This window comes from Python bivittatus, unplaced genomic scaffold, assembly GCF_059951505.1.
Source record: "Python bivittatus isolate LINGU-HERP-01145 unplaced genomic scaffold, Pbiv_v1 ctg000560_np1212, whole genome shotgun sequence".
NCBI lineage: Eukaryota > Metazoa > Chordata > Lepidosauria > Squamata > Pythonidae > Python > Python bivittatus.
Window position 1 is genome coordinate 7,981,142 of NW_028277083.1, and position 12,541 is coordinate 7,993,682.

The 12,541-nt window shown below is 40.4% G+C and overlaps 1 protein-coding gene and 1 long non-coding RNA gene across 2 annotated transcripts in view; both read left to right on the top strand.

Moving 5' to 3' along the window:
* The first annotated feature begins 1,605 nt into the window (after window positions 1-1,605).
* On the top strand, window positions 1,606-4,911 carry LOC148214817 (uncharacterized). The gene is made up of 3 exons (XR_015797437.1): window positions 1,606-1,676; window positions 3,585-3,753; window positions 4,781-4,911. It is a non-coding gene; the product is annotated as an uncharacterized LOC148214817 (long non-coding RNA).
* Window positions 4,912-5,873: 962 nt separating this feature from the next.
* The window catches only part of APOLTP (apolipoprotein lipid transfer particle homolog), a 64,797-nt gene continuing 58,129 nt past the window's right edge, over window positions 5,874-12,541 (top strand). Inside the window, exons 1-7 of the mRNA XM_088148126.1 lie at window positions 5,874-6,048; window positions 6,328-6,464; window positions 8,248-8,351; window positions 9,925-10,090; window positions 10,699-10,881; window positions 11,001-11,153; window positions 12,140-12,284. Of these exons, the coding sequence (XP_088004252.1) occupies window positions 5,985-6,048; window positions 6,328-6,464; window positions 8,248-8,351; window positions 9,925-10,090; window positions 10,699-10,881; window positions 11,001-11,153; window positions 12,140-12,284 (952 nt within the window). The 5' untranslated portion in view covers window positions 5,874-5,984. The remainder of the gene's footprint in view (window positions 6,049-6,327; window positions 6,465-8,247; window positions 8,352-9,924; window positions 10,091-10,698; window positions 10,882-11,000; window positions 11,154-12,139; window positions 12,285-12,541) is intronic.

Here is a 12,541-nt window from a genome sequence, read left to right on the forward strand (position 1 = left end):
CCACTCCCTAGAATCTCCCAGAGTAGATCCACTACTTGCTGTAGTATAGATTTAGTTTGGCAAGATTCTGTCTATTAGGTGTAAGCAAATAAAGGAACTGTACTCAGCTGGACTGTTTCATCATTGTTCTTGGGCTGGGCCTGACAGCAACTGCCTCAAAAACCTGCTTTGCTTTTGCAGGATATAGTACACCAACAATCCCACTGGGATCCCGATTCAGCTATAGCTACTCAACATCTACCAGTACGTTCCTTCAGGGAAGAGCCCACCAGAGAAGTGGCATCACCCTGGAAAGTACAGCTGTGGTCGAAGTGTTGGCAAATTGCCGCCGAATTCTAAAAGTGAGTAGGGTGGTCAAGTGTGATGAACCACCCAAAGGAGCATTAGTTGGATGGTAATGCTGGAAATTACCTGGAAGTAAAAGCACTTGGGAGCAGGGCAGGGTGGAGCTTAAAAACCCTAAATTCATCATACGATAAATGTAGATCTCCTTTGGATTCAAGTCTGACTCAGAGATTGCTCTATGGACCATTTTCCCCCAGTTCCTGTGCTTCTGTGTCTGTCTGTCATCTATCTATCACCTCAATCCAGATGGATTCTAAGCAGTTTACAGATAGTAATGATAAAGAACAGGAATAGTAATACAAAATATTACATTTTAATTCATGGTGTTGATGACTCCACAGTCAAACCTCAAAGGCCTTCTGGAAAAGCCAAATTTTTGTCAGCTTCTGGAAGCCCTAAGAGTAGGAATCATCCGTGCCTTAAAGGATAAGCACCTCCAGAGGAAGGGAACCTCCACTAAGAATGCCCATCATTGGGCCCCTTCCTGTTGCAACTGCTGGTAGGTGAGGATCCTAACAGATGTTCTCAGGCCATCTGGATCAGATGAGCAGAATCTATCTGGAAAAGGCGATCTTTTAGATATCTAGGCCCCAAGCCATCCCTCCTCTCCAATTCTGCAAAGAGACAGAGGAGGCCAACCCAGGTTCCAAAGGTATAATTACCGGCCAACCAGGAGCATAAGCTTTGTGATAATTTTTGGTTCCACAGCAAGGAAAAGTAGAGATTGCAGGAGCAAACAATAACGCTCATGTGTTTCAACCTCATTTCAAGCTAAAGAGAGGTTTGGGAGAGCCAGCCTGTGTCTGGCAAAGTTGCCAACCCATTTCTCAAAGATGTGTTTTATTTGGGGGAGGTGAGCAAAGGAAAAGACATGCCAACTTCTCCTTCTATATGCTGTTACTGTAAGGCAGTGTTCTTAGCCTTCAATTCCCATGCTGGCTGGGGAATTCTGGAAGCTGAAGATCACACATCTTAAAGTTCCCAAGGTTGAGAAACACTGCTGTAAGGGCTCAAGAGTTTGTGCATACTGTATGTTTCTTTCCGTCAAAACATAGAGAATTATTATAAACTTTGATTGTTTAAAATATTTGTCCCCCATCTTTCTTTTATATTGCAAAAGGTACTTGATTATTTGGGCCAGTCCTGGTCTCTGATCTGAAACCCTAAACTGGTTTACAACATTCTAACTTCCCCCCATCTTACTTTTTATATTCAGCCACTTGAAGGTTGAAATGTGTTGACATCTGTTCTTGTCCCCAGTTGCAAGGAGTACAGATCAAAGCCATCTTTGAATCCGAGGTGAAGCTGATAAATGAAAATGACAGGTTAAGGTAAAACAACTCTGCGTCCAAAACAACAGCCCTTGAGCGAGGTGGACAAGGTTTTCCTAGATAGAACAGTGCTCTAGGATATGGTTTGCACATCACAATAGACTAGGCTAAAATGGGGGTGGGGAGCTTATGATGCGGTGCGGCCGCATCCCTGGGGGTGGGGTGGTCAAAAGCTGATTTACATTGTGTCATCATGTCTGCCATCTTGCCTTTTTATGCACGCACACACACCATGGATACTGCTGGTTCAGTGAGCTATGGGAATCCAGCCCTTGGCTTAGCATGTTGTGTGATCCAGGACGTCACACTGAGCCATAGCAGTGTGTATTTCAGCATTGCATGTTACACGAACAGAATATTTGTGTTTAATTAACCCAAACCTAGGCTTTATTCTGTGGTGTGCATTCAGCTTATGTAATGGGCTGTGAGAATAACCTTGGGAGACAGGAGGAAGAGCTGTAGCCAGGTGCCAAGAGATATCAGCCCACGGAAGGAAAAGGGGTGTGGAAAGCATCTTGGAAGGGACCCTCCCTAGTTTTCTGGAAAGTAAAAGCAAGGGAGGGGAGAAATCCTTTCAGACTTGCAAGCTTCTGTTACTATAACTTTACAATAAAAGTAGTGTTAATACTCATGGTTTTGGTTTCCTGTCTGGACCACCTCAAAAGGCTGATGGCTTATATCTAGATAGCGTAAATTGGTATGCAAAGAAACCTGTTCACTTTTAGTCATGGTTAATCCTTCAAATATCAGCCACTTTCCCATCTCTTTTTCTGTTGTCTGTTCCTGTTAAATCCCCCCACTCCTCTGGTCACATTAACTTACTTTCCTAGACTTTTAAACACTGGTTGCCAAGCCTGTCTTGGTCTGTTTTTGGCCAGAGGCATGAGCAGACCAAGCATTCACAACCCCTCCAGAAAACCTTAATATCAGACACCCAGATGCATGCCTTGAATATCAAAGCATTTGGTCAAGAGGCATGTCCCTTAAGACTTGTTACGAGGTCTTAAGAATACAATGCTCCATTTTGAGTTTACTTGAGTGTTAAACCTGGGAGGAAAAATAAATCTGAATCCCATTAGCAGTCCTTTGATGACCTTTCCTAGAACTTTGCAACCACCTTTGTCCCACAGCATGAGAAGTACGAAACAAAATTTATGATCCTTTGCACAATTTCCTTCCAGGGAAGTGAGAAATTGTTAACATTCTTTGGTTTCTTTTGGAGGAAAAGTTGGGTAATTTTTTTTGCAAGCAAATTCAAAGGGTTGGCCTAAACGGGGAACCCTTTTCCTGCTCCCCCTCCTTCCCCATAGAAACAATAGTTTCATTAAGTTCTTGCAAAATAGGGAACAAACTTTGGATGCTCAAAAAGCTATTTTCTGCAGGGTTAATTCATGGTAGGAGACATTTGGCCCCACTCTAAATTGTCCTCCACATAGCTTTATTTGTTCCTGTGCAATGTAATAAAATTATGTTCCTTTATTATATTGCAGAGACTGTTCTAAAATGCTTTTTGCTGGCCAAAAGAATCTCTGAATGGATGTTGATAGATCTCACTGGTTTGTGGAGGAAGCTGTGTGGACTTCCCCATACATATTGCTAGTGAACATAATGTGTTCACTATGTGGACATCCCTTTTCCTCAACTTGATTGGTTATGTGCCATCAGGCTGGTGTCAACTTTTAGCAACCACATAGATAGATTTTCTCCATGATGATCTACCCTACGGTGCCCCCATCACCACTGTAACTGAGTCCACCCACCTTGCTGCTGGTTGTCCTCCTCTTTTCTTTCTTTCCACCTTTCCCAGCATTAGAGCCTTCTCCAGACAGTGACATCTTCCCATCATGTGTCCACATTTCCTAACCCTAACTGGAAAAAAAACAAATCTTCCCCTTTGCTGTCTTCTAGGGAAGTACTGGAGCGATACCCGCTGTGGTTTTGTTTTCATAATGGGAAAGTTCTGAAGATCTTTCCCCAGAAGAATGAGCCAACTTGGGCACTAAACATCAAACGGGGTATCCTCAGTGCTCTCCAGACATCATCACCGATAGCAGCTGCCAACAGCACTGTGGAAGAGGTGAACCCTTTTGATCTCAAAACTGAGTTCAGCCCATCCATATATTATTTTTAATCTCATTCTTAAAGCTTTCCAGATATTGAACGTCAGTTTTTGATATTTGCATTAGTAATACTGCTGCCTTTGATCTGAGTTGCTTCTTGACACCACCCGAAATCAAAGATTGGCAAACTTTTGGAAAGGAGTGCCTGTGAGGAAGGGTGTGAAAAGTGAAGATAACTGTGCTTCTGACCATAATTCAAAGGCCCCTCCCTCCTTTTTCTACCTGCATTGCATCTCCACATTGACTATCAGGATTGGTTTATTTTAGTTTATTGGCCCAGGGTATGCAAATAAGCCTTGACTTGATTTCTATTGCAAAATCAATTTGAAAAGTCAAATCCAGATAATCAGTTTAATTTGGACTTCCAGACTGATTTGGAAAATTGAAAATCGATTTGGTTTGGTTTTTCAACTTGAAGAAAGTGTGTGAGTGCTGATCATATCTCTAGAGCAGGTCAGAATCTTTCAGAAATTGAATCATTTGATCCAATACTTTGAATCTTTCAGAGATTCAGTTTGGAACATGGAATCAAATGGTCAAATCCATTGAATCACCATTGAATCTCTGAATCAAATGTCTCAGTAACCTCTTGTGAAGTTGGCAAGAAAATTGTGCATTGTGAGTTTGGCAACCCCATGCTCCTCTGACCCATTGCTGCTACTATTTATATCTCAGCTAAAGATTGCATTTTTAGAAGGAGGAGGGGACAGAGGGAACAAACCATTGCTGGGGTTGCAACATCCCAACTACAATGTCTGTAAGTGTGACACACTGTTAGATCTGATGGGAGAGAGCCAGGACACCGAGATTTGTCAGCCTCACAAACTGAATGAGGTCTATGGCCCAGAAGTGTCTCATTCCTATCCTCAGTGCCATTTCTCACTCTATCTAATTTATTTCTGTTAAGTTATGGGTTGGAATTACACATCTGGGAACTAAGGACAGTAATCCTGATTTTGTTTTCTTGATGCATTGCTACTTTAGGTGGATATTTCAGGGAAATGTCCCACTCAGTACCAACAGAAAGGCACACTTCTTCTGAAGATGAAAGATTTCAACCTGTGTTCTCAACATTTTTCTGGATTTACTTTTCTGAGATCTGTGGCTCTTCCCAATGCATTGGTAAGAACAATGGCACCAAGCCTTAGTGGCTGATTATAATGCACTTGAAAACAGTCTAGGTATTGTGGAGTCCTTGGTGTTCTCTGGGCTTGGTTGTTTGCTTACAGACATTTCATTACCCAACTAGGTAACTTCATCAGTGCTAGTGAGTGTGAGTGTGGAAGTGGAGTCTAGATATTGGAAGGAAACTTCAGTTTACCCAGTGTCAACTTGTATTAAATGTTCAGCCCTGTCAGGAATGGATCCTCCTTGGTGTTCATTCAAGGAGCAAGAAATTCTTATTCTCTCCCTATTTTGCTGGGCTGTTGATCAGGTCTACATCACTGTATAGAAACCATCTGTTCAGTTTAATGGACTTTCGATATAACATCCATGTTTGCCATTGGCACACCGTCGGAATTCAACAGATAAATCTGTTACATTCAAACTAGTCTTTTTGCATTGCAACATAATGATAGAAATGGTGTAATGATATGAATGATGTATTTTTGGATTTAACAGGCTCTTGGGAGTAACAGACATGCCTCTTTCTCCAGTAAACCAGGGTTCTACTGTATATATAAAATGTGATCCGCCAAGTAGAATGCAAATTCAATAAATAAGTAAAAGGGGATCCCATTTTTGGGAAAAATCAGTGTCCTGTTTTGCCATTTTTTATGACATTTATATGTTGTAGGGAGAATATGTTTTAACTATGTTGGATTTTATTGAATTGAATTTACAAGTTATTTATTTATTGAAGTTGAAAGTCATTACAACTTAACTTATTGTAAATTGTTCTTTAATTGTGTCCTGCTTTGGGGTGGTTTTTAGCAACAGTGATGTCAGTTAGAGCATCACTAAATGAAAAATAATTGGCCTCCATTTTATGTCTAAAATGGCTTTGATTAGGTACATATCACTGCTCCCACTAGATCCCATGTGTCTGTTACAATCCTAGGAGCAGCTTCTGTCATCCAAACTTGAATGTGTCCAGCGGTTTGAGGAGAAGGGAATCCTTGCAGAAATCAAATGTATTGAGTCCCACCTTGTTACACCTCCTGCAAGGAAGGGCAATGGAGTGAAGATGCAGACTCGGACAGTATTGAAGCTCTTCCACACTGAAGCTGATGCTGTATTCCAGGAAAAAGGTTTGTTGATGCCTCCAAGCAAGAAAAAATGAATGGGATGACTGTTGCGTGGCCAACCCTACTATTGGGTAGAGCTAAAGAACAGTGAATTGCTACTTCTTTAATTCACTGTTTCTGGACAGAAGTACTTTGGAGATGTTGCTTATCCTTGGTGTCCAAAATAAAATAGGTACTTCAATTAACCAAGGAAGAAGAATAGACGTATTGTTCCATGTTAGGGAACAAATATCATTGTTTATTTCCTACTTCTGTAATATAATGCTGGTTTCATTTCTCTAGTAGCCACTAGTGACATCTATGAAAGTAGCTTGCTCTATGAAAAAGAGAAAATGGCACCATTGTCCAAAGAGGAGGAGGTGAAAAAAGTAGCTGATGTACTCCAGAAGCTCTGCATGAAACCTACCATGGATACTGAGGTAGCTTATCGAATGTGATCATGATTGGCCACACAGAACCCTCTAACTCTAGAGCACCTGCCACACCTCCAAGATTGCCTTCAGCTCCTCCCAAATAAAATAAAATATTTTGGGTAGAATCATAAGTTCTCTCAACTGCATGAAATGTCCTCAACCTTGTAGGCAATCCCAGAATCTTCACAAGATCTCCCATAAGGATGCCAACGACTTACATTTTTTTAAAAAATCCTCCTCATACAAGATCTCATAATGCTTGGGGTGCCAAAGTTGCCTGAGCCTGGAAGAAAAACTACTGATTCTTAATTTAATAACGTTCATGTAATTCGTATGAAAACTACTCGTTCAATAGACGCCTCAATCTGACAGCAAGCCACTGGTGATCTAAACAGTATTATTCTGACTTGAGCAGAACGTATGTCTCTGCCCATGGTAATTTGTCTGCCTTTAAAAAAGAGGTGAATTATTAATATTCTCCCTATGTCCTGTGTTGATTACATCTCTATAACTGTGTTATATTCTCTGTTCCAACCCACCCATTCTCCTTATCTCCAAATCTGCATCCTTTAAAAAAACAAAATCGCTTGTCTAGGGAGAGGCTTATGGGAAAGGTCCACAAGATTGCCTGGAAACCCCATCTCTGCTAGCCAGGCATAGTCTCACTTGTTCCCTGCTATTATTTTGCTTTCAAATGGGGTGAGATTATACGTTCCATTCAGGCAAGCAAAACAAGAATAAAAGAGGGTTGGGAGGAATCTCACTCATCCCCATTGAAAGCAGAGGAGGAAATGCTTGTCACTCACAGGGGAGCCTCTATAGAGTTGTTGTCCACCCATTGTAGGAACAGATTGAATGTAAATGCAGATTAAATAATGGGCTGTGAATTGAGCAAAAGGCTTGGAGGCAGACATGGAGAAAGAGGAAGCTATACAAAGGGAGGTAGGAAAGAAAGAGTTGATTTGGGGGATGGGAACTCCCTGTGAGTTAGATTCCCCTCAAATTAACAAGACTTTTGCTTGATTTCTTTTTTTTTTAATTGCAGAAGCTCTAGAAAAGCATGGGTACATAGCTTGAGGATCCATAAACACATGACCCCATTATATTTGACCTCCAGAGCTCTACCAAAGTTGCCTCTTAACTGACTGATTATATGTCATCAAGTCATTGCTGACTCTTACCAATCACTCTTAGCTTCTCCAGGGCTTCTTATGTCCCCAACCTGTTCCTTCAGGTGTTCTACGAGTAAAATGTAACAATGGCTAGCAAGAAGGAAAAAGGGGGGAAGATGTTTAAAAATAAACACAAAGAGTATAAAGATTTTGCAAGTTAAGTTTGGAGATGGTTCTAGCTACAAAAGATATATAAATGGGTGTGATTTTCCCATGTCCACTAAGTGGCAACATCTAGTCAACTTTGGCTGATCCTGAAAATGTTAAACAAGATTGGACCTAGTTAGCACTTGGATGAGAAACCACCATCCAAGGGCTATGGAAGGTCTGTAAATTAGACAAGAAAGTTTAAAACATCCTGGAAAAATGAAAACCACTTCTGTCTTGTCATCAAGAAAACTATAAAGAGATATCTGTGGAGTTACCAGAAGTTGAGTCTGATTTGAAGGAGACTTCACTTTTCTTCTCTGCAATTTTTCCAGTCCCTCCAGGATAAATCCTTTCCAGAACATGGTTATGATGTTTTGCATTCCACCCAATTTGGTACTGGGAGACATTTTTCAGACTGATGATTTTTAAACTTGTGAACACTGATCCAGGTCCTTTTTTCTCCCCAGCCTACAGACCAATTCCTGAACTTGGTGTTTGCACTTCGACAGGTCTCCACTGATACCTTAATGAACCTATGGCAGAGACCTTCTTCCAAATGTCGAGACAACTGGTAAGGCAGATAAAATAGGCCTAGAAGCAGGTCACATAGCAATGGGGAATGTTTAATTAGGATTTCTCAAGTTCAACCCCAAGATCTCTTACTCTGCTCCACTTAGAAGGGTGTTCATACTTATGACACTGGATGCTCTACCTTTGAGTATGATCCAGAGGAGATTCAACAAATCCCATATCAAGAACACTTACATATGTGCTGAGGCACGAGGTTGAGAGAGTTGAACATGTCCTACTGAGCTGTCTTAATACCAAGCTAGTCTTCCCCCTAAGCAGTAGATGGCTATGTTGGCCCCCAGTGGAATTTGTTTGCTTCTTACTAAGAGATCTATTTAGTGCAACTTCTATGAAAGCTGTGAGATTTGCACCACTGCAATTGCCATTAGATGTTAGATCTGTTTCATAAATAGTCCTCATTTTTGATATGCAATGTTGGTTCCAAAGTTTGATTGTTGGATGTCTTTTGTTTTTCCTGAACTACTTTTATATAGTTCATATCAACCTTACATTTTTTAAATCTATGGATGTTCAGTAAATAAATGAATCCCAAGATCCTCCCTATCAACGTAAAGCAGAGGTGCCCAGCCTTTTACTCCAGGGCTACCTGCAACTCCCAGAGACTTCCAGAATTCTGCAAAGTTGCGGCTTAATTGTCATTTTAATACACAGAAGTGAAAAATTACCAGACGATGCAGGGTTTTGACATCCAACCATCAAACCAGCCATTCATTACTATCCATTTCTTTCCCTCCTGGCCAAGTTCCATCAATTTGTCCATCTTCTTGTCTATCTTAAAGAACTCCTGAGCCATGGAGAAAATAGCCAGCCAACCAAAGTTAGGATTTTTCTCTTTCTATTTTCCTCTCTCAATATTTTGCAAACATCCATTCTCGTTTTCAGAATTCCATTCCACTGTGGCTGAAAGATTTGGCACCATGGAAATAATTCAAATTCACTTGATAGGCAAATCAAATGAATTTGAATTATTTCCATGATACCAAATCTTTCAGCCACAGTGGAATGGAATTCTGAAAACGAGAATGGATGTTTGCAAAATACTGCCAAATAACAATATTTCATTTATCTTTTCTAAATGGGTAGCAACCTCCCCATTAAGTCAAGAGACAGTTAGAAAGAGGATCAAAGGTATCAAGGAGGCTCAGCCTTTGTATCCTCATGATAAATGGAGACTAAAATATATACATAGCCAGTTTTCAAATTCTGTAACAATCCATTTTCCTTTCAATAAATCAAATGAGCCTCTGTGAAAATTGAGTTTTCTTGGTTGTAAGCATCCAGCTGGGGCTAATAAACAATGTAGAGCCCATGGATGGGGAAAACACCCTTTGCCTTCTCACAGGGCTAACCTGTCTAGATCAGCCATCTGTCTGTCTTAGGGTTGCGTTTATGTCCCATAGATTAATCTGGATTCAAGCTCAACCTATGAATCTCAACCTGTGAACCTATCAATCTGAACTATCAACTAGCCTATCAATCTGTCAGTCTCAACCTATCAAACTGTCAATTCTTTACATGTCCCAATTGTGTTGCCATTCTCATATTTCTTTCAGGCAACCTCTGTTGGACGCGCTTCCCTTTTGCGCAACTGAACCCTGCGTTGTCCTGATGAAAAAGCTGATCATTTTGCAAGAAGTGGAAGATGACCACGTTGAGCGTTTCCTGAGGTCACTTGCCTTCATCCCAGAGCCCACTGCAGGCATGATTGATGCTTTGGCTGTAAGCAAGATAACTGATGGCATGATTGTGGCTGCTTGTGTAGATGTATCAGCTGTATTCGCGCAAGAGGTTCATCTAAAAAAGCCATGGTTTAGAAACCAAAATGGGTAAACCAGAATCATCATAAAAATCACAGGTTGTTGTATGATTGATTTCCTTGCTGGTTATTGGTAGGTTAATTTGTTTTTATGTAGTTTTCTTCTTGTCTGATGTTATAAACCACTACGGGCTAGCTTTCTCAGGAGCACACAGGCACACATACGAAAAATAAATATATAAAGAATGAATCAATTCGAACATCATAATTTTAGGTCATATGTCAAAAGCGCCTGGGCTCAGACTTAAGGACAGGAGGGCAGAAATAGAGATGTTTTGTTTCAGTTCCTGGGTCCCTCCGAGTCTGTCATAGTTGATTAAGATCAGGTGCCTTCCTTCAGGTACACCACTGGTCCATACCACTCAGATCTTCTGTCATGCTCTCCAGATTCTCCCTAGAACCTGTCAGGTTCCTCATCACATTTGTCTCCAGGGCTAACTTAATCTTCTTGATTTTTTCTCCCCAATTATGTAACATAAAGGGTTTATTTTCCTACCTCTCTCTTGTTCAGCCTCTGTTAGAGTTACCCAAGGAGCGGCAAATAACGTTCTTAGGGTTAACATCTTTGCTGCACCACTTCTGCTCCACGAGAGCCAGCTGTGACCAAGTACCAGCAGTACTGAGGATTATGAAAATTCTTGGAAGACGCCTAGGAAGAAAATGTACTGGGTCCAAATTGGAGGGAACTGCTCAGGTAGAGTCTTCCTGCTTGATTAAGGACAAAGAAAAACAAGTCTTCTCTTGTTTTGAGGGCTGTGGTCCTTCCAGACTAATTTGTGAGGTGTCTCATTCCACTTCACTTTGGCTTCTCAGATGGAACTGATTTTAAATGCAATTGGAAATGCAGGACTGGCAGCAACTTCTTTGACAACTCTCCTGAGTTCCTGTGCAGCGCTGAAAAGCAACCCTACTGAAATCCGGCTGGCAGCCATTGAAGCCTTTCAGCGCATTCCCTGTGCAGCCAATGTGGGTGATGTAGAGTTGATTTATCATCCATCTCATTTTCAATAAAATATATGTTAATGTGGTAGAGAAGGAAGGAGTCATTTAGGGTACCGAGGACGCAACTGATAGTTCTGAATAGGTGACCCCAAGATCCAACTCTCTTCCATCCAGCTTCAGTGGACGATCCTGGGATCTGGTATTATGAAAGTGGGATCTATTGTATCGATTTATTTCTTCACTTGCTTTTTATTTGAGCTAAAATGCTACATTAATAGCAAACGTCATCTTAATCACGGTTCTTTAAAAAGCCCTAATGGTTTGATTCTTAGGTAATAAGGACTCAAATCAGACATTGCCTTAGCCATAAACCATGATTTACAAACCCTAGTGTTTGGATTTGCACACATATGAAGCTAAAACCAAACCCCTTATAGCTTAACTGGCATGTGAACCAAGCTATTATAACCTTTCCTCAAAAGAAAGTTGATTCTAGCTTTGCAATCATATAAGTCGCCCTTAATCTTTTCCAATTCTATAACACCATTTTGATGTGACCAGAACTGAATGCAAAATACTGAGTGTAGTTGCACTTAGAATAGTGCATATATTGATTTACTGTATTTTATTTTATTTCATTTCATTTCATTTCTTATTTTATTTTATTTTTTAATTTGCAGGCCATACTTCAAAACCTAGCATTGTTTTTTTTTTTATCCAGAGTGGCTTACAAAGGCACGATTGATTTCCAGACTATGGTTAGCATAAATTATGCTTTAATGACATGTTACAAAATAAGTAGTTCAGAATGACTGCTTGACCAGCACCCAGTAGTTTGTTTCTTCTATAGAAAATAAGGAATGTTTACATTTGAATATCAAGCTTTAGCAAAATCTTGTATTAAGCCTAATCAGTAGTTAATGAGATTGTTGAGAAAATGGAATGAGAAATGGACAGATGTGATCCCCATTTGATAAACTGATTCTATGTTGTTGATTCCTTCATGTTAGCGTGCTGTATTGGTCCATCTGTTTCAAACCTACGATGAGAATGTTGAAATAAGAATTGCTTCTTATCTTATGGCCATGAAATGTCCAAGCAAAGTCTTATTTAACCACATTAAATGGACTTTGCAGGAGGAGAAATCCAGCCAAGGTAAGAGGTGGTCTTTCCCTAGATATTCCTCACCTCTGGAAGATTTAGCTATTTCCTATGTGCAAGGATTTGGTTACAAGCTTCACTGAATTCTAAGGGACTTTCTTTCTTTCTTTCTTCTGAATTAACACATTATTGTATTATTTAGGATGCAGTCATATGCATATTTAATTGGGGAAAAGTGCCACTGAACTCAATGGGACTCTACTTCTAGGAAGACATGCTTAGGACTACAATGTGCAAAATGTCTTTGCAGA